General features: G+C 52.1%; 1 protein-coding gene across 2 annotated transcripts in view; it reads left to right on the top strand.

The window, feature by feature from the left end:
• KIF26B (kinesin family member 26B) overlaps positions 1-20,766 on the top strand; it is a 412,513-nt gene that overhangs the window by 376,865 nt on the left and 14,882 nt on the right. For both annotated transcript variants that reach the window (XM_081824476.1, XM_081824475.1), the window contains 2 exons: positions 15,667-15,829; positions 16,636-20,029. In XM_081824476.1, coding sequence (XP_081680602.1) covers positions 15,667-15,829; positions 16,636-20,029 — 3,557 coding nt within the window. The remainder of the gene's footprint in view (positions 1-15,666; positions 15,830-16,635; positions 20,030-20,766) is intronic.

Below are 20,766 nucleotides of genomic sequence, written 5' to 3'. Positions count from 1 at the left end.
AGTGATCTCCAAAGGTCTGAGCCCCGAGCACAAACAAAGGGGGCAACTTATACACTTCTACTTCTGCACACTTGGCACTCTTGGCACGTGCGCGAAGGGGGGCAGGGAGAGAAACCCGGATTGGCCCGCCCGGGAAGCAGAGCAGGGAGAAGAACCCAGAAGAGCCTGGGGGCAGGGGCTGGGACTCCCCTGCTGGCTCAGTAGGCCAGCTTAGGACACAGATTTTTTTCCTTACCGATAATACTTTGTTTTTAAAGAACGAAAAATCCATGACAACGTAACCTGGGAGGACGCAGGGTAACGGGCATAAACAGAGACTTTTGTGGGGAAACCGGAGCCTGTGATCAGCCTTGCAGAGCAGGGGCGCGTCGCATTTGTGTTTGCAACCCCAGGGTGCACAGAGGGCCCACTTCGGCCCTCAGTTCTTCACGAATGCTGGTTGGCTGAACTACCTCCCAGCAAGCTGAATGGTCTGAATAAGATTTTTTGGTGTTAGCACAAAGGAACATGGATGGGGCAGCTCCAGGCTTCATAACAAGACCCTCAGCATCAGCATGTGGGGAGACGCCCCCTCTGCTGACCTTCACCTGCCAGGTGGGAGATCCCTGGGTTCTATTGTGGAACATCTGTTCTACAAGCCAGGGGTACTGACCTTGACTCCATAACCTGGTTTTATTAGCCTGTTTAACCCATACACACTGCTGACACCACACATTTTCACTCTGGAGACCTTCATTCTGTACAGCATCAACCTCAGAAAAGCCATGGGATCATGACATGGACACAGCTGACAGACGGGCCAGAGTCTTGTTGAAGATGAGGGCTTCTTGGTGGTTCTGGCTGTTCCTCTTTGGGGAATGTTGTACCTGAGTGTAAATGTCCCTCCTGTGATCCGTCCTCGAAGGCGGTGGGCCACGTACACCTGAGCAGACCACGGCGTGTCCTCTGGAATGCTCTGGGAGAGTTGCCCTGCCATCACATGGGGAAGACCATGAGCCTTCTGCCTGGCACTCAGTCCATCCAAGGCGGTGGCAACTGCCCTGGTTTTAGTCTGACTGTGGCTCCTATGAGGAAAAGGCAAATGTAGTGCTTTGGAGTTAGGAAGCTTGGTGAGGAGGCCTCTTTTGTTGAGGAGGTACTCATTTGATATTTATTTAAATATTTATAAAAAAGCAACTCTATGCTGGATACTGTGTTGGGACCTAGATGTGTAGAAAGAAAAGAAGTGATCTCTGACCATCTTACGCAGTTCTTCAAGAAGTAGGCATCCTCTGTGGTATGTGACCCACTGAGAGCCCTTCATAGCACTTGTGAAAATTTTTGATGTATTGAAATTTTGAAATTTTTGAAATTTTTCTTTAAAAGCAAGCAGGCACAAAGAAGGGGCATAGAAGATGTGATGAACTCCTAATTTGCAAGCTTCTTGTCACTGGTGGGATTTGAGAAACTGCCCAGTTAAGGATCTTGTGGGATATCGGTGATTTGGTTCTGAACTCAAACCACATTAACCCCATGTAAGAAATGAACAGCCATTTGCCATTAGATGTATCAACTTAAAAGATATAACTGTTGTTCCACAATAGACTTTTTTTTTTCAAACAAAATAATTATCACTGGAAAACTTGAATCAGCTTCGTTCTTTTTCAAGAAATGTGCAATTTCTTCATGTCGTTCCCCATTAAAATTTTGCAGACTCTCTCTCAAATTATTAAATGTTTGCATTGCAGCCTCAGTGTAACATCTTATTTTCAGACATGCACCAGTAATGGAAACCATTCTCAAACTTAATTTCCTTTTAATTCCTTCCAATTACTATGCCCTGCTCTTAGTGCCAAGAGCCAATCCCGTTAGTACATTTTGCAAAGACTGTGGGATTGTGTTTCTTTAAGCCATAGATGAGACCCGGAAGGCATTCTAACAGAGTTGCCCTCATCATCTCCTGAAAGTTGGTTTTACGTGGTTTCAAAAGAAGTTTAGCCCTGGGCAGTCTGGCACATGTGTTTAACAACAGTCTTTCAAGTTTTCCCCAGCTGGTTCCTGGTTAGTGGTCTGCGAGTAACAAGAACCATATTGGACAAAGATCTTCACGAAATTCCACAGGCAATGTTTGGTCACTCTTATTGGCAGGCCTGTCACAGGAAAAGCAACATTGGAAGGTTTTTGAACCACAGGGGCCACAAAATGGGAGTTAAAAATCTAAGAATGTTGAAGTGTTGCTCAAAAATTTTGTGCATCGAAGAACACTATCCAGAGATTGAAACCCCACAGAATGGGAGCAAATCTTTGCAGATCATATCTCTAATATAGGATTCCTACCCACAGTATATAAAGAACTCCTGCCATTCAACAACAGCAAAAATTCAGTTTGCTTCACAAATAGGCAGAGGACCTGCATAGACATTTTTGCAGAGAAGACATACAGATGGCCAACAAGCACACGAAAAGATGTTCTGCATCATTAGCCAATAGAGAAATGCAAACAAAACCACAGTGAAATGCCACCTCACATGCGTTAGGAGGGCTGTTATTAAACAGAAACAAATGTTGGCAATGATGTGGTAAGATTGGCACTGTCATGCACAGTTGGTGAGTGTAAAATTTGCAGTCGCCCCAAAGACAGTCAGCAATTCCTCAAAACATTTAAAAGAGAATTGCTGTATTATCCCAGGATTCCACTCAAAAGCTTCAAAAGCAGCAATTTAAACAGATACTTGTTCATGGCAGGTTTCTTCACAATAATCCACAGGTGGGAACTTTCCAAGTGCCTATCAGTATATGAACAGAAAACAGAATATGGTATGTCCAGGCACTGGAATAGTATTCAGCTCAACTGGATACTTGAAATGACTAAAATAGTAAATTTCATGTTGTATATATTTTGCTACAATAAAAAAGAAGAGAAGGAAAGGCAGGTGATTTCCAAGGACACAAAGTCCCTGGGAGTTGCTAGGACAGATTTTTCCTTTCCTTTATTTATTTTTTTGTTGGGGGGGTGGAGATAATTAGTGGGTTAGTGAATGGAGCTGAATATGAAAGAATTTCCATAGGATCAAAGTAAACAGCATTCTAGACTGAGCTCCTGGGATGCATTTAGTGCAGGAGAGGCACTAAAGTCCACACTTGCTCAAGGAGCTGTGGGTAGTGGGATGGTCGGACTCCACCTGCCGGGAGGCATCTAGAGTATTTCCCAGCATCCTCCTCACTCTGTCCAGCTCCAGATCCAAAGCCGCCAAATCATCTCTATGGTCACCTTTTATATGATGAGAAGGAGGTCTCCTAGACTGTCGGTCAATGAAGTAACAGATGGATTGGAACCATAGTCATGCCCATCTCCAGCCCATCTGGCCGGTGCCCACGTCCCCCATCTTGGTGAATAATGGATTTTGTGGCAATGGCGCCTCACCCTCCTGGGACAATCTTCAGTGTCCCCAGCTGAGTCTTGGCAAGGCCATTGGTCCGGGACAGGGGCAGGGGTGGAAGGAGAGGGCAGCGAATGGCTTGTCCTGACCTCAACAGTCAGAATCCTGTTTGAAGCTCCATGCTGGTGACTTGAAGGAAAAGCCACTGCACAGGGAGAGACGCAAGCTCAATCACAGGATGGGACACGTTTAATCATCTAATCCATCCTTCAAGAACTGGGCTGAATCCTTTCCGACGGGGTGATTCAGTACCGCTGACCTCGAATAATGAGCCAGCTTATGTCCTCTCTCCTGGAAGGTTGTCCTACAACACAGGGGTGCCCACTGATGGGCAGTCCGATTGACCAAAGTGAGATTGAACTTCCCTGCCTTTTGTGTGCACAAGATCAGAACACTGTCAAGGGAATGCAAATGACATCACTGCTCAGGGCTCAGATTTGCATTTCCTCTATTTATTTTGAGAGACAGCAAGCATGGAATGGGCTAAATTGAACTCTGGAGACTGGAGATAGTCATGATTATAACCCAGTGTTAGCATTAAGCCCAGACCCTTTGGCTAATGCCATTTGACCTCTTTCTAGCCTTTCCAAGGAATGTGGTGCAAGAGGGACTCACCTGGGTTTCCAGCACTGGAGAATAAAAGCCCCATAATTCACCCAGGACCCACACTGCTCTGTTATCTTAGGGTTTTGCTTAGAGAGGTTGGTCAAGAAAGTAGGTGAAACCGTTCCAGATGCTTCCCTGCCATTTTTTTTCTTTTGAAAAAACTCTGTTTACACTTCCAGATTTTCAAAGCCCAAACTGTACACAGTTCTAATGTCAACCCTGAGGGACAGCCACAGACTGAGCTCTATCTAGAGAGGTGCCATCAAAATGCCACTTAGGCATGTACTTCCTCCTATATGTTTCCTAACTGAAACAAACATCACAACTCATGGAAAAGCATAGGGAAATTCTTAAAATGTCCGTGTATTGCTAAGGTGACACAGGAAGTGGGGAATGGTGTAGCAGGAAGGCAGTGGGAAAGATTTGAGAGAAGGCACTAGGCAAGAGTAGGATTCCATTATGTCAAGAATTCCTTTGTAACCTTCGTTTACTCTCTGAGAATTCTTTAAAAATCCACGGAGAAGGACAGGAGTGAGCAGGTCCTGGGAGGGGCCCTCTATCACCATGGCAACATGACTCTTGCTGCCATCTCTGTCACCCATCGGTGCCTAACTCCCTTTTGGATTACCCCAGAGATCGCTGACCTTAGAATTAATGCATGCTCGCAAACCTGAGGATGATCAGCACTTGAAGAACAGCAAGGTTTCTGCACAGTACAGTGAGCTCATCTTTACCCAGAGGATGTGTAGATAGTTATAATGCAACATAATTGAGATGTTTCCTCATCCCTCCCCCAGTAAAGCTGTCCTCCACAGCTGTTCTGGTTCTATAAAACGTGACTGGACTATAGAAATGTCTTCGCATCAATAACTAATAATGGCTGAGGCCAAAGGAATTTTTTTATAGTGAACATACAGGGTTCTATTAGTTTCAGATGTACAATGTAGTGATTCAAAACTTCCATACATCACCCCGTGCTCATCACAACAAGTGCACTCCTAATCCCCATCACCTGTTTCCCCCATCCCCCCATCTCCCCTCCACCCCCCCCCACCCCATAACCACCAGTCTGTTCTCTAGAGTTAAGAATCTGTTTTTTGGTTTGTCTCCTTTTTTTATTTGTTTTGTTTCTTAAATTCCACATATGCATGAAATCATATGGTATTTCTTTCTCTGTTTGACTTATTTCACTTAGCATTATACCCTCCAGCTCCACCTTTGTGGTTGCAGATGGCAAGATTTCATTTCTTTTATAGCTGAATAATATTCCAGTGGTCTATATATAGACCACTTCTTTTTATCCGTTCATCTACGATGGACACTTGGGCTGCTTCCATCACTTGTGAGGCCAAATGGATTTTAAAAAGGAAGTGAAACTTCATGAGGCGCCTGGGTGGCTCAGTTGATTAAGCATCTGCCTTGGGCTTGGGTCATGATCCTGGGGTGCTAAGATCAAGCCCCGAGTCAGGCTCCTTGCTCCGAGGGAAGCCTGCTTCACCCTCTCCCTCTGCCCCCACTCGTGGTTGCTCTTTCTAGTGCATGCTCGCTCGCTCTCAAATAATAAAATCTTTAAAAAAAAAAATAAACTGCAGTAAATGATAGAAACATTATTACTCCTAATCTGGTCCTGCAGGTGGATTAAAGAATGAGCATGCATCTATCACAGATCAGTCTGCATGTTTAGGAAATGCAGAAGATCTTGTTATTGACTTATTAAGCACCTCTTGATAGCATCTTAAGCCTCATTAGCATACACAATTTTTGGCAATCTGGGAATTCAGGGGAAATCTTTGGACCTACTTCCTATTTGTCTGTAAGGTCTACTAATTTGCCTTCTGGGCTATTGTTTTTAGTTTTCGATTCGTCTTATTTTTCGTCCAAGTAATGATGACATTCTTAGCTCCCAGTCATGCTAAACAAAGTAAAAATAGATATAAGATCTTTTCCCTTCTGTCCTAGAGCTAATATGTCATTAACATGTCCAAGTTACTATAAAGAAAGGTCCAAATGAAAAGAAAGATCAAAATAAAAGAACAGCTCCTACCCAAAGGTTCTCAGGATCGTGTTGAAAAAAGCGAGCTGGCATTAGCCACACTGTGGGGTATGAGGGCACAGACTGCCAAGTTGGACTTCTGTAGAGTCCAACTGAAAAGTTAGAAGAGTTCACCTAAGCCACTCCCACTTCTGACACCAACGGCAAGTTTGAAGGGTTCCCAAAACCACCCTCGAATTTGGTAATTCACTAGGAGGACTTCCAGACTCACTGAAGGTACCCACAGCTGTGATTCGTTACAGAGACAGGATACAGATTAAAACTAGCCCAAGGAAAAGGAACATGTGTGTGAAGCTTCTGTTGTCCTGTCCCGTGCAGTCATAGTGGGTTACTTTTCCAGTGTACATGACAGTACATGCCACCCAAAGGCTCACTTGAGCTTTGGTGTGCAGAGTTTTTATTGGGGCTACATTATATAGGAATGATTGATTGATTGATTTCCCACATGGTCTCACTCAGTCTATACGTCAACTGATACAGCATGACCCAAAGTCCCTGACCTAAATCATACAGTTGATCTTTGTGGTGTGGCCAGCCCCCACCCTAAGATGGTCAGGTGTGGCCCTCTGATCTGGGGCAGCCAGTCCCTGCCCTAAACAAAGACCCTCCTAACAGATATGACATAGATTACCTCCCAGAGGCTGAGGGCAAAGGCTAGACTTCTTTGGGCAAAGCCATGTTCTTTACTACACAAGAACTCTGAGCAAAGAGGAAGTGCTGGGTTTAGGGGGGATTAGTATGAGCTTGGATGACCAAATATTTGAGGAGCAATGGAAGGCATGTGGAATATTCCCAAGTAAGAGAACCTGTAAGGGAGGATATGATAAATGTCTTTTAAAAATGGGAAGGGCCACTGTGTGCATGAGAATTACTCTTACGCTGTGTTGCCCCTAGAATACAGTGAGTGCCCATGGTTAGATGCCTAAGGAAGATTTAAGTTCAGTATAAGACAGAGCTTTTTGATAATTGAGGCTCTTCAAAAGTATCACACAGGCTACCCCAGGAGTTGGTAAGTTCTCAGTCATTACAAGTATTCTGGCAGAGAGCAGATCACCTGCTACAGTGGCAATTCTTTTCCAGAAAATGCAGTGACCTCTGAGAATCCTTCCAACTGTGATACTCTGTGCTTCTAAAAATACTGTTCAACCTGACTCAGAATCATATCCTGGAATCTCTATCCTGTAATTCTTATTGTATGAATTACCTTTAAAATACCTTATGTCATCCCTGTGTGCTATGGCCTTGGAATGAATGTACATTTTCCTGAGCAGAACCAAGAATATCTAGAGCAATTCAGATTCTACTAATTCTGAGTGGTCAGCAACTTAGACTGGATGGAAGTTTTTCCTTGCTCTAGATGAGGAGGCTTGAGTTGTTTAAAAAGTGAATAATGTAAAAAAAAGTTTTCATGGAACACGTTTAGCTTCTGAGAGTGAACCCATGTGTTACGATCAGTTTAGTCACTGCAAATATGTCTTTTTTTTAAAAAAAAGATTTTATTTATTTATTTGAGAGAGAGAGAGAGAGCAGGGGGAGGGGAAGAGGGAGAGAGAATTCTCAAGCAGACTCCCTACTGAGTGCAGAGCCTGACACGGGGCTCGATCTCTCGACCCTGAGATCATGACCTGAGTGGAAATCAAAAGCCAGATGCTTAACCGACTGAGCCACACAGGCGCCCCACAAGTATGTCTTATTACATGAGTTTGAAGCAGATTAGTTAGGATTTTAACTGGAAACCTTCTGATACCTTTATCTTAAAATATTCTGCCAAGACTATTCACTGTTTACAGTTTACAGGTGGTCTTTCTCATGAAGCAGGTGGAATTAATGTGAATTTTATCTTATTCAGATAAATGGAACACTGATATCCAGGATCAAATGGATTCGTGCAGCCCGGATTTCCTTAGATTTCGTCTTCCTCTGTGTACAGTGGTAAACTATTAGTCATAAAGCAGGTTTCATTGGCCCCAGCCCATATATGCAATGCAAACCCTTTAGCTTGCGTGAACTGGTTTTTCATCCAGATATTTTCCAATGTCCCATTCTCATGAATGCCTGTCACACGCCTAGTCCTGCCGGGGACAATGCTGCTTCACTGAGAATAGCAGGCCCCTGTGGGCCACTATCCCTTCTTTCCTGCCTCTCATTGGGCACAGCCAACAAAGCTCTAGAGCCACATGGTGCCAGCCCTGGGTAAGCAGGATGGCATGGGGATGAGGCATCTCTCCCGTGTATGTTTTTTAAAATATTTATTTTAGAGAGAACGCACAAGATGGGGGAGGGGAGAGGTAGAGGGAAAGACGGAATCCTCAAGCAGACTCCATGCTGAGTGTGGAGCCTAACACAGGGCTCGATCTCACGACCCTGAGATCATGACCTGAGCTGGAACCAAGAGTTGGACGCTCCACCGACTGAGCCACCCAGGTGCACCCCCTCATCTCTCCCATGTATTACCCTGTGTCAGAGGACTTCCAAAATGGTGCCATTTGTGTCTCAGGGTTCTACGATGTCTAATCAAGAACCTCGTGAGGGAACAATTAGGTTAACCTTGTTCACTCTCTGCAGTTACAGTTTCAGGCCCTCCACCAACAGCAGGTCTCAGGTTAAGCAAGGCACGAACTCAGACCAGGTGCCATATTAGTTGGGTCACCAAGACTGGTCCTTCAGCTGGCACTGGGTGGCTCTCCACAGGGTCCTTCTCTAAGCTCTCCCCTGATGAGGGAAGTCACCACCTCTCAACTAAATGCTGGTGCTTCTAGACACACCTCTAACACACGTGTGGGTATCAGGGTCCCTGTCCCATCTGAGAGCTGTACTTCTCTGTCCAGTTTGCCTTATTACACATCCTGCTCCCCTGTGTCCCACAACGGACACCTGCTTATGCCGTCGGCAGCACAAAGGGAACAATATCTGAACCATTCTAACTTCGTGTAACTTCTTTTGAAAATGCCATTAGGATAACATGGCTCATACCAAGCTTTTGGTTCTTTTGTAGCAACCAGAACCAGATCATTCATGCCCTGAAATGTTGGCACCCTCGAGGGGAACATTGCCAAGAAAAGGCCGTTCCTGCAGAGCAGATGGTTTCCCTAAAGAGAAGGCGTACCAAGTCTTCTCCCAAAAGTGCACGTGTCTGTGCCACAATCATGAGAAGGGGGTCACCAAGTCCCTTACAGATAAATAAACTCAAGGGAAGTTCTTTTCCCCTGTGGATCTACATATTTCAGTCTGTCAGCTCAACAATGTCACAAAGCCATCTGCTTGGGACCTAGAAGACAGGACGAGAACTGCCCTCATCCAGGAGCACCCTGGTCTCCAGTACTTGGGCTGGCCTCAGGAGTCACTGGTGACCCCTTGGGTGATAGTAGGAAAAGATGTTCACAGGCCAATGGGGTGTGAATAGGAAGGAGGCAGCGGGAGAGAGCGCATAGAGTACCATTTGAGTGGCCAAAACTAGGTCAAGTTCATGACATTAACCTACCTCTTCTTTTCCATTCTGTCCCTGCTTCCTTTTCTTTTTTTTTTTTAAAGATTTTATTTATTTATTTGAGAGAGAGGATGAGAGGAGAGAGCACATGAGAGGGGGGAGGGTCAGAGGGAGAAGCAGACTCCCTGCCGAGCAGGGAGCCCGATGCGGGACTCGATCCAGGGACTCCAGGATCATGACCTGAGCCGAAGGCAGTCGCTTAACCAACTGAACCACCCAGGCGCCCTCCCTGCTTCCTTTTCACTGTCCTCTCTCCTCCTGGTGGTTGGTGCGTGGATGCAGGGGCCTGGGGGCAGAGCTGCAGGGTCAGAACTCTCGTGGCTGACTTGAGACCTAGCCACTCTCACCCAGCACGTCAAGCTGCCTGTCTCAGGCTCTACAGCACATTTCGGCAGTTTCCGGGTAACATGGGTAGAAAACGGGATGGTTTCTAGAATGCAGTGTGGCTCCAGGGCCATATCCTTAAGAACTCGAGGGATGCCGATGTTTTCTTGGCATTGAAATATTGTTACCTTGATCTGGGATATCTGATGCCTCCCAGAATTTCGCATGTGTGGTTTCCATTCTCAGATACTGATTGCACAACACTTGTAGAAAAACACTCTCCTGACTCTGAAGAAGAGCCTACCTGTGCGCATGCGGGGTGGGTGCCCATGTGCCTGAGTTTGGGGTTTGTAGGTCTGCTGTGGTCCTAGCCGCCCACAGGAGGTTTTCTCTTGCAAATTGTTCTGGAGCTTAGTTAGTTTTCTGGATTAACGAAGCTCCTTTCTTTCCACATTGCGGGGAGTCTGCTTCTCCCTCTAACCCTACCCCCTCTTGCGCTCTCTCTCTCTCACTCTCTCTCTCTCTCAAATAAATAAAATCTTTAAAAAAAAAAAAAGAGAGAATTATTACGAATTGACAGGAGTGGACATCTACAGACTCGCTCATGAGAAGCAGAGTCGAAGGGAGGGCATCCCGGGGGGCTGTGGGCAGGCTGCCTGACATGGCGATTCAGAGCTCACCACCTCTGTCTCCTTCACAAGGACTTGGTTCACAGATGCCCCACTTGGTACCTCAAGGGTTCTATCACCGCCTTTCTGGAAAAGGAGGCTACTTCGCACTGCTCATGAAAGGAATGGCCTTCTTCGTGTGCCGTGACCTGGCCGGCACTGCCGTGTGACATGGAAACCTTGTGTTTCAGCAGAACCCCGAACGGTCTCGCCATCTGGGAGGGCTTGGGAGGGTTTCCTCCCCCGAGGGTCCACATACAACGCGCTGCAGATTCCAAACCACCCTTTCCAAAAGGAATTTAGAGTTTTGTGGGGTGTTTGGGGCAAATAAATGTTAGCCACATAGGGGAACCGAGCCCAGGAGACAGACTGTGCTGTCACCATGGAGGTGAGGAAGTGTCTAGAAGTCGGGGAGTTACGGTGACGATGGGGGACAGCCCTCAGCCTCGGAGTGGGGGGATCTTTGCTTATCACGTGCAGTGTTAGATGTGCCGTTGGCGTTAACAAATGATGTCGTCATGTGTGTGCCTCGCTGGGTAGCCGGCTCCATGATTACGACCTTGTCCCTCCTCCCTGCCCTGTCCCTGTCCCTGCACCTTGCATCCAGTCAGCGCATGCTCACTATGCGCTTCTTGAATGAGCTGCTGCTAATGTGAGTGAATGAGTGTGCTCAGCCTCACAGCCCCTTAGGAAGGACAGGCTCTGCTTCTGTGTGCGATAGGAGGTGATCTGGGCAGTTGCCCGTAGCTGTATCCTGGTGCTCGAGTGATTTCTGAAGCTCAGGATTTGCTCCTCTGCCGGTTTCTGTTTGGCAAGAGATGATTGAATAGCGAGGAAATCACCACCCTCCTTCGTGCTCTGGTTGGTGACTCTTTGGTGCTGTGTCTGGGATGAGACCATGCTATGTCATTACTCTCGGACACAGGGCAAAAACAACAACAACAACAAAACAAAACAAACACCCTTTTTCTGTAAAGGCCCAGATAGGAGACATTTGTGGCTTTGTGGGCCACACAGGCTCTGTCGTAACCACTCAGCTCTGCTGTCGTGGCACCAAAGCAGACAGAGCCAGTATGTTAGTAGTCATGGCTGTGTTCCAATAAAACTTTATTTATAAAAGCAGGTGGTGGTCCGGCTTTGGCCTGCAAGTCCTGGTTTGTCAGCCCATGTACATGCTCATCATGCTTTAATTTTAGCATTATCACTATGAACATTTGTTCATGATCCTGTTCTTGCTGTGTCTAAGAAAAAGTTGACTTGTTTTAAAAAACAAGACATTTTTCCAAAATTTTTAAAAGATGTGTGCCATTTGGGGTGGGAGGGAGGTGGAATATGTGTGCATGGAACGTGGCTGCTTCAAAGGGGGCATGGTCCTTCCCCAGACCCGCCGGCTCTGCTGTCACCGGCCCCCTCCTGCCCCAGCTGTCCTGTCTAGCCAGGACCCCTCCCACGTAGCCCCCGAGTCCCTACAACCCTCCTCCAGCCTGGCCCTGGGGCTTGGGGGCTACTAGTTCCACACCTGCGAGCTTCTCTTCCTCTTGCCTCAGCCTTGATGCAGAGGCGCAGACCGAATCTCTGCTGGCTTTTGCCCTAGAAACTCTTTTGAATCTTTATTTTCCTACCAAAGACACTGAGTGAAATCTACAGTTTTCAGCCTTTAGTACCCTGCCCCTTCTTTCACCTTCCCTCCCCAACTTAACTGTCTTTGTTCCAAGTTAAAAGATCATCACAAGGTGGAAAAAACCCAAAGCTTTATAGCCACCATTTTTCATTCCCATAAGAGGATGTTTGAGAGTCTAGAGAGGCCGGTGTGAAGGAGTCTTGCTCACGGTTTTACTGGTTTTCCTCGAGGAGAGCTAAAATGCCGGTTGCCAAGCAACACACATGCCCTGGCTTCTTCCAACAATGTGGACTTGAAAAAAAAAAAATCGTCCTGTGATTGACTCATGAATGGGGAATCAAGTGGAAATGCACCGGGCAGACAGTTTGGTGTGACAACGTTCTGTCTTGATTCTGGCCCCTTTGCCTGAGGACTCACACGTGGCCACACAGAGAAGTGAGCAGAGTGTGTCCTCAGCAGCGTTCACCTGATTAATAAGCATTACATGAGGGATTTCAAAGCCTCGTGGACCCTCGTCACTTGCGGATTCCATATTTGCGAATTACATTCAAAACCAATGCTAGCGGTGTGTTTGCGGTCATTTGCAGACATGCGTGGTACCCAAACCTTTGAGTGGCTCGATGCACATGTACCCAGCTGAGGTGGGCAAGCCAACACTCTGCCTCCTTGTTTTGCCTCTCTTCCTGTAAACCAGGGCCCTTTGCAGGGTTATTTAGTGCCATGTTGTTTGTATTTGCGTGCTTTTTGGTGGTGGTTTTACTGGCCCCCAGCACAGTGGTCCCCAGCACAATGCTGTGGGGGTGTCCGTGTTCCTTGGTGCAAGAAGGCTGGGATGTGCCTTACAGAGAAAATATATATGTTAGAGAAGCTTGGTTCAGGTATGATCAGTGTTGTTGGCATGAGTTCAATGCTAATGAATCAACAAGATGCTTCATCCAGAAAAAGGAAGAGGGGATTCACTGATCTATACATCAGGCTGCTCTAGAAAGTATAAGGTAACCTCTAAAGTGTGTGATGAAGCTCTGGGGAAAATGGCTATATTTGTGGATCCGTAAGAGGACTGATAAAATTCTTTTTTAAAAAAAGCGGGCTCCTGGGTGGCTCAGTCGTTAAGCATCTGCCTTTGGCTCAGGTCACGATCCCAGGGTCCTGGGATCAAGCCCCCCGTCGGGCTCTCTGCTCTGCGGGAAGCCTGCTTCTCCCTCTCACACCCCTGCCCCCCCCACCACTTGTGTTCCCTCTCTCGCTGTCTTTCTCTGTCAAATAAATAAAATCTTAAAAACAAAAAAACAAAAAAACACAGTGGACAATCTTGTGAGGCTAAAAGCCAAAGAAATTTATGTTCATATTACCCAGAGTCAGGAAAATGTTAAACCGTTCTCAGCTAGTGTTCTATTATAATGAAAGGGTGCATATAATTTATAAAATTTGTAAGAAAGGTGTGTTAAATTAGGTGACTTTAACCAGGAACACCTGGAACAGGGTTACATACTGACCCATTGCTGGGTGCTGTCCTGAGCAGGGTTCACAACCTCCGTGTTCACAGAGACTTAGACGAACATGACCACCACGAACAGTAAGAACGAATGGACTGAAAGGATCACAACTTCAGCCTAACGGGATCTGTGTTCCACTTGAAGACACGGGAAAAACAAAGCCTGGGACTCGCCCCGATGCTGTGTCACAGCTCAGCGTGTCTGCCGGGGGTGGGACCGGATTTCCCGTCTGGCCATCACTGGTGGCGTCCCTGGTGCGCCTGCTGGAAGTTAAGTGTTGACCGCTAGGCCTGGATCCTCCGGCACACCCCCCTTACCTGTCCTAGTCCATTAAGGGGGCTAGAACAGAATACCACAGACTGGGGAGCCGGTGGGGGTGGGGGGCTGAAACCACAGATCTTTATTTCTCTCTGTTCTGGAGAAGTCCAACAAGGCACCGGCAGATCTCGTGTCCCGTGAGAGAGGTTTCCTGGTTCACAGAGGGCCACCTTCTTGCGACAGGGGTGAGGGAGCTCCTGCAAGTTCCCTCATTAGAGCCCCATTCCCGTTCATGAGGGCGCCACCCTCATGACCGGTCCCCTCCCGAAGGTCCCACCTCCTAATGGCATCACTCTGGGGGCTAGGTTTCAACCTACGAATTTGAGGGACATAAACAGTCCGTCCAGAACACTCGCCTTGCATGACTTTTATCACTAATGACTTCTCTTGAAGGGAAACCCTGCTATATTTTTTAAATTGCCCAGGACCTGAGCCACAGCAAGCCCGGCCTCCCCAGTTGATGCCTTAATTGGTTCCAGGTGGAAAGGCAAACGATGGCTTGTCTATCGGGATCTTCCTCCCTGAAGGCCTGATGCAGGTCACGTGTGAGATGGTTTCCCTGTGTCCGAGGCCTAATCTCTGCTGACAGCAGCCTGCCTCTCACAGCCGGCCTGCCGAACTGGAAGGCCCCTCTCCAGGGAGCTCTGCGGAGGTGGCTGGCAGACAGCCTGGTGGGGACGCGGGCGTGAGGACAGGACCCTTGCACCTGGTGTCATGAACACGACACAGAGCTGTGCACGCAGAGCACGGGAAACACAGAGGCTGCCTCTGCCCTCGGGATCAGGGAAGGCTCCGGGGCGGAAATGACATCTGGCAGCAGTTGAGGGGATGAGCACTGATGATGATGTAGGCAGAAGCCTTTAAGAGCAAGGCAGGGAGAATGCGGGGACGAGGGTAAGAATGGAAAAACAGGAGTCATTCCTCCAGGTCAGTTTTTGAAGAGCCTGGAAACACCTCATTATCACCACTCAGGGCCCCGGCCCTACACGGCGCCTGCAGAGTCTCCAGAGGAGGGCTTTCTAGAAAGTTCCATGTTCCGTGGCTGGCTGGCTGAATGCCTGGGGCGATGTCTGCGTTGCCCCACTTGAGATCAGGAATACATATACCTTCTTCTGCATTTCCACTGTGTACAAATACGAGAGTAAGAGACAATGGTAATAAAGCACCTGCAACTCTGCAAACCGCGTACGTTACAAACACGCAGATCTTCCACGCGAGTTCATGGCTGGCAGGCTGCTTTCCCCTGCAGGGACTGCTTGCGTGCAGACACTTGCAGAGAATGGCCGTGTGCGCAGACAGCCTGCCGATCACTAGCCACAGAGCCGTTCTGTCCTGCTCCTTCCTCTCTTTCTATCCCCAGGTCCCGTTATGCGCAATGTCCTGTGTGCGCGCAGACACACAGGATTACCCAACGGCAGGACAGCAGGGCCCAGGGAGATGTTTTGCATGGAGTCCATCCTTGGGTTTGGAGCCCTAGCTCAGCTGCCAACTACAAATAGCCCCATGCTAAAAAACAATGCTCATTAGTATGCCATTTAAAAACAATGGGAAAAAAAAAAAACAAAACCCTGCGGCCCACAACAACAAGAGCCCTGTAGAGGCCCGAAGTCCCACCCTGACAGCCAGAGTGAAGCCTGGCCCACTAATGCAGCCCTAATTCACTTTGTCCGGCAGAGAGAGCAAGCTCACCATGCTGCTGCGGGAGTCCCTAGGGAACGTGAACTGCCGCACCACCATGATTGCGCACATCTCGGCCGCCGCCGGCAGCTACGCTGAAACCCTGTCCACCATCCAGATCGCCTCGAGGGTCTTGAGGATGAAGAAAAAGAAAACGAAGGTAAGGAGCTCCCGGGAGGTGCGGTGGAGGAAGGCGCTTTGGGAGCCCGACTGCGAGCCCCCAGCCCCAGGGGCAGGGGTGTGCGGGGCTGCCCACGCCATCTGGCGGTCACTCAGGGCAGGAGAGCCGTCAGGCTGGCGATGTCCCATTCCCCTGACAGTGGCCGGTCATCCAGCCCGGACCCCTACCCGGGAGTGCTCAGCCCACTTTTAGGCAGTTTGGATGGACTGCTACTCCTTTGTGATGAAGAATTGGCCACGGATGAGAAATATTCCACGTCTCTCTCCCCGCCTTGGTCCCACGTAGGTCAGAACCGTGTCCTTCAAGCAGTTGAGCCCGCAGGGGGTTGTCAGCTCCCTGTGCGCATGGCCCTACTTCCCTGGCATTTCCAGGAATCGTTTCTGGGCTCCTGGGTTTTGCCGTGTGAACTCTGTGTCTCTGGCTGAGGCCCGGGGTCTGCTGGAATGACCAGCTTGTGTTCTCAGAGGCAAAGCCAGGACAGTTGGTGGCGTGACAAGAATGTGACCCGTCAGCCTTCCAGAGGTCAGACGGGGTCTGGGCTGGTCACCTTTCCTGAGCAGGCTCTGTGCCCGGTGGGCCACACAGGGGCTCCTCTTCCCACAAGAGGCCATGGTGTGCAAGGCTGGGGCACTCCAGCCTGCTGCACCATGAGAAATGGCCCAAGGCAGGGAGGCCAACTGGGGTGGCCTGGGGGGCCTGCCTGGAGTCTGCCTGTGGGTTCACGGAGGGGGTGGTGCATCTTGGGAGAGCTGCCCCTGCTGATCTCCCTCCTCTCTCACCCACAGTACACGTCGAGCTCCTCTGGCGGGGAGAGCTCCTGTGAAGAAGGCCGGATGCGCAGGCCCACCCAGCTGCGGCCCTTCCAGGCCAGGGCCGCGGCAGAGCCGGACTTCCCCAGCCCTCAGCTGCCCAGTGAGCCCGACTACTCCTCCAGCAGCGAGCAGTCCTGCGACACAGTCATCTACATCGGGCCCAACGGCACGGCCCTGTCGGACAAGGAGCTCACAGACAACGAGGGCCCCCCTGACTTTGTCCCCATCGTGCCGGCCCTGCAGAAGGTCCAGGGCGACAGCCGGCCCGCGGAGGCCAGTGGGGCCGTGGCCAGCAAATCGGAAAGGGACTGCTTGAAGTGCAACACGTTTGCCGAGCTGCAGGAGAGGCTGGGCTGCATCGACGGCAGCGAAGAGCCCAGTCGGTTTCCTTTCGAAGAGCTGCCTGCCCAGTTTGGGGCAGAGCAGGCCAGCAAGTGCGCCCCGTCAGGCCAGGCGGCCGGGGCAAGCCCACTCTGTGCGTCCGACAGGGAAGATGACGGGTCCGACGGCCAGTCCACCGACAGAGAAGGCACCGCCCCTCCTGCCTCCAAGATGCAGAGAAATCACTCGCCCGGCCCAGCCCCTGCCCCTGGCCCCGCGCCGCCCAGCAGCCCCAGCCCTGCCTCGCCCAGGAGCATCCCGGGCAGCAGCAGCGAGCACAGCGCAGCCAGCCTCCAGAGCAGCCGAGAAAGCCTGAACTCCTGCGGCTTTGTGGAAGGCAAGCCCAGGCCGATGGGCTCCCCGCGGCTGGGCATCGCCAGCCTGTCCAAGACCTCAGAGTACAAGCCAACCAGCTCTCCCTCCCAGAGATGCAAAGTCTACACCCAGAAGGGCGTCCTGCCTTCTCCTGCCCCCCTGCCTCCACTGAGCAAGGGTTCCGGCCTGCTCTCTAGTGAGTCCCTGATGCAGCCTGAGGTGCGCACCCCCCCGGTCGGAATGAGCCCCCAGGTCTTGAAGAAATCCATGTCCGCTGGGAGTGAGGGGTTCCCCGAAAGCCCTGGCGAGGACGAGCCTCAGGCATTGACTTCCCCGGATTCTAAGAAGGAGATCCTGAGCACCACGCTGGTGACGGTGCAGCAGCCGCTGGAGCTGAACGGTGAGGACGAGCTGGTGTTCACGCTGGTAGAGGAGCTGACCATCAGCGGGGTCCTGGGCGGCGGCCGCCCCACCAGCATCATCAGCTTCAACAGCGACTGCTCCGTGCAGGCCCTGGCCTCAGGCTCCCGGCCTGTCAGCATCATCGGCAGCATCAGCGAGGACCTGGAGTGCTACTCCAGCGTGGCGCCCGTCTCCGAGGTCAGCATCACGCAGTTCCTGCCCCTCCCGAAGCTGACCCTGGACGAGAAGGCCTGCGAGGCCGGGAGCAGACGTTCATCCATCAGCTCCTGGCTGAGCGAGATGAGCGCCGGCAGTGATGGCGAGCAGTCCTGCCACAGTTTCACAGCCCAGACATGCTTCGGGCACGGGGAGGCCATGGCAGAGCCCCCGGCCTCGGAGCTCGGCGGCAGCATCCAGAACAGTGCTGTGGTGTGTCGGGAGAAGCCCAAGGCAGGCCCCGACAATTTGCTCATCTTGCCTGACGTGAGCGAAGACTCTTTCAACAAGGCGGCCCCCATCAAAGGCTGCAAGATCTCCACGCTGGGCAAAGCCATGGTCACCATCTCCAACACGGCAAATCTGGGTGGCTGCGAGGGCTACATCCCCATGAAGACCAACATTACAGTCTACCCCTGCATCGCCATGAGCCCCCGGCCTGTCCAAGAGCCCGAGGCGTCCATCGCCCCCACCGTCAGCTCAGCGCCCAGAGCAGCACAGACCCAGGACAGCAGGGAGACTGGTGCAAAGACAGAGATGAAATTTGAGGATCCTTGGCTAAAACGAGAAGAGGAGGTCAAAAAAGAGAGTGCCTATCCCAGGGAAGAGGGGACTGGGTGTGAGGCTGCCACAGGCCCCCCGAAGCCGGAGGCCAGGGCAGAACAAGACAGGAAGGCCAGCCCCGGGGACAGGCTGAGCAGCAGCAGCAGTGAGGTGTCCGCCTCGCCAGGGAGCGACACCTTCAGAAGGGTGGTGGATGGCTGTGAGATGGCCCTGCCCGGCGCAGCGGCCCAGAGCCCTGTGCACCCCAACAGGAGCCTCAAGTCAAGCAGCCTGCCCAGGGCTTTCCAGAAGGCCAGCAGACAGGAGGAACTGGGCAGCCTGTTCTACCACTGTGCCGCGGAGACCAACGGGCTGGGCGTGCCCCCCTGCAAGGCGACCCCGGAGAGGAAGGTGGCGTCACCCAAGCACGGAGTCCTGGCTCGGCCCAAAGGGACGCCCCCTCTGCCTCCGGTCCGCAAGTCCAGCCTGGACCAGAAGAACCGGGCCAGCCCCCAGCACAGCGCCTGCAGCAGCAGCACCGGCAGCCCCTCGCACCCCTCGCACCCGCCGGCGCCCTTCCTGGCCGCGTTCCCGGACGAGGCCGGCGGCAGGCTGAAGGAGGCCAGCAGCAGCAGGCTCTTCAGTGCTAAGCTGGAGCAGCTAGCCAGCAGGACCAACTCCCTGGGCCGGGCCACGGTCAGCCATTACGAGTGCCTCTCGCTGGAGAGGGCCGAGAGCCTGTGCGCAGGCAGCTGGCGGGCGCACGCGGGCAAGGACAGCACGATGCCCCGCGCCGGCAGGAGCCCGGGCCGTGGCGGCGCCGCCGGGGCCTCGCCCACCGCCCCGGGCCCCGCGCCGCCCCCCGCCACCTCCGCCGCCTCGTCGCCCAAGGCCGGCCCGTGCAAGATCTCGGCCGTGAGCAAGCTCCTGCTGGCCAGCCCCAAGGCGCGCAGCCTGGCCACCGCCACCACCAAGACGCTCAGCTTCTCCACCAAGTCCCTGCCGCAGTCGGTGGGCCAGAGCCCGGGCCTGGCGGCCAGCGCCAAGCCCACGTCCTGGTCCACGCAGTCCCTGAGCCGCAGCCGGGGCGCCGGGCCCGCCTGCAAGCTGCCGCTGCGCGCCGTCAACGGGCGCATCTCGGAGCTGCTGCAGGGCGGCGCGGGCGCGCGGGGCGCCGACGGGCGCGCGGGGGCGACGGGCGAGGAGCGGCCGGCCGCGCCCCCACTGCCCTCGCCCTACAGCAAGGTAACGCCGCCGCGCCGGCCACACCGCTGCAGCAGCGGCCACGGCAGCGACAACAGCAGCGTGCTGAGCGGCGAGCTGCCGCCCGCCATGGGCAAGACGGCCCTGTTCTACCACAGCGGCGGCAGCAGCGGCTACGAGAGCGTGCTGCGCGACAGCGAGGCCACCGGCAGCGCCTCGTCTGCGCACGACTCCACGAGCGACAACAGCAGCTCCGTGGGCGGCCGCTGCCGCAGCCTCAAAGCCCCGAAGAAGCGCTCCAACTCAGGTAGGCGCCCGGCCCTCCAGAGGACCCCGCACCCCGAGCCCTGGGCGCCTGAGTGCAGTTCCGGGAGTGGCTGCACCACTGCGCAGCGCTTTCCTAAGCATCGGGTCACCGTCACTAGCCTCGCAGCACGGCGGCTGCGGGTGCCAAAACGTGGGGCTGCTGGCCCCCCGAGACCCGGCGGCCACCCTCCCACGGTGGCATAGAGCCCGCTGGTCGCATGGGCTGTGTGCTGGAGAGGCCCTTCCTGCACATCCCCCAGGCACACTCGTGGACAGTCACGTATGCACGGCCACCGTGGCGCCTGCAATGTGCCCCACCCTCTGAACTGATGCGAGCGCGCCCACACACACACTGCACCAGCACGATCCCCCCCACACAGTGCACCAGCACGATCCTCACACCACACAGTGCACCAGCACGATACACACACATAGTGCACCAGCACAACCTCACACCAGAGTGCACCAGCACGATACACACACACAGTGCACCAGCACGATCCCCACACACACACAGTGCACCAGCACGATTCTCACACCACACAGTGCACAAGCACGATCCTCACACCACAGAATGCACCAGCACGATACACACACACACACACACACAGTGCACCAGCACGATCCCCCCACACACAGTGCACCAGCACGATCCTTACACCACAGAGTGCACAAGCACGATTCTCACACCACAGAATGCACCAGCACGATACACACACACACACACACACAGTGCAC

Source organism: Leptonychotes weddellii, chromosome 6 (genome assembly GCF_054177405.1).
Source record: "Leptonychotes weddellii isolate Sample4059 chromosome 6, ASM5417740v2, whole genome shotgun sequence".
Taxonomy (NCBI): Eukaryota; Metazoa; Chordata; class Mammalia; order Carnivora; family Phocidae; genus Leptonychotes; species Leptonychotes weddellii.
This window is presented reverse-complemented; position numbering and strand designations above follow the sequence as displayed.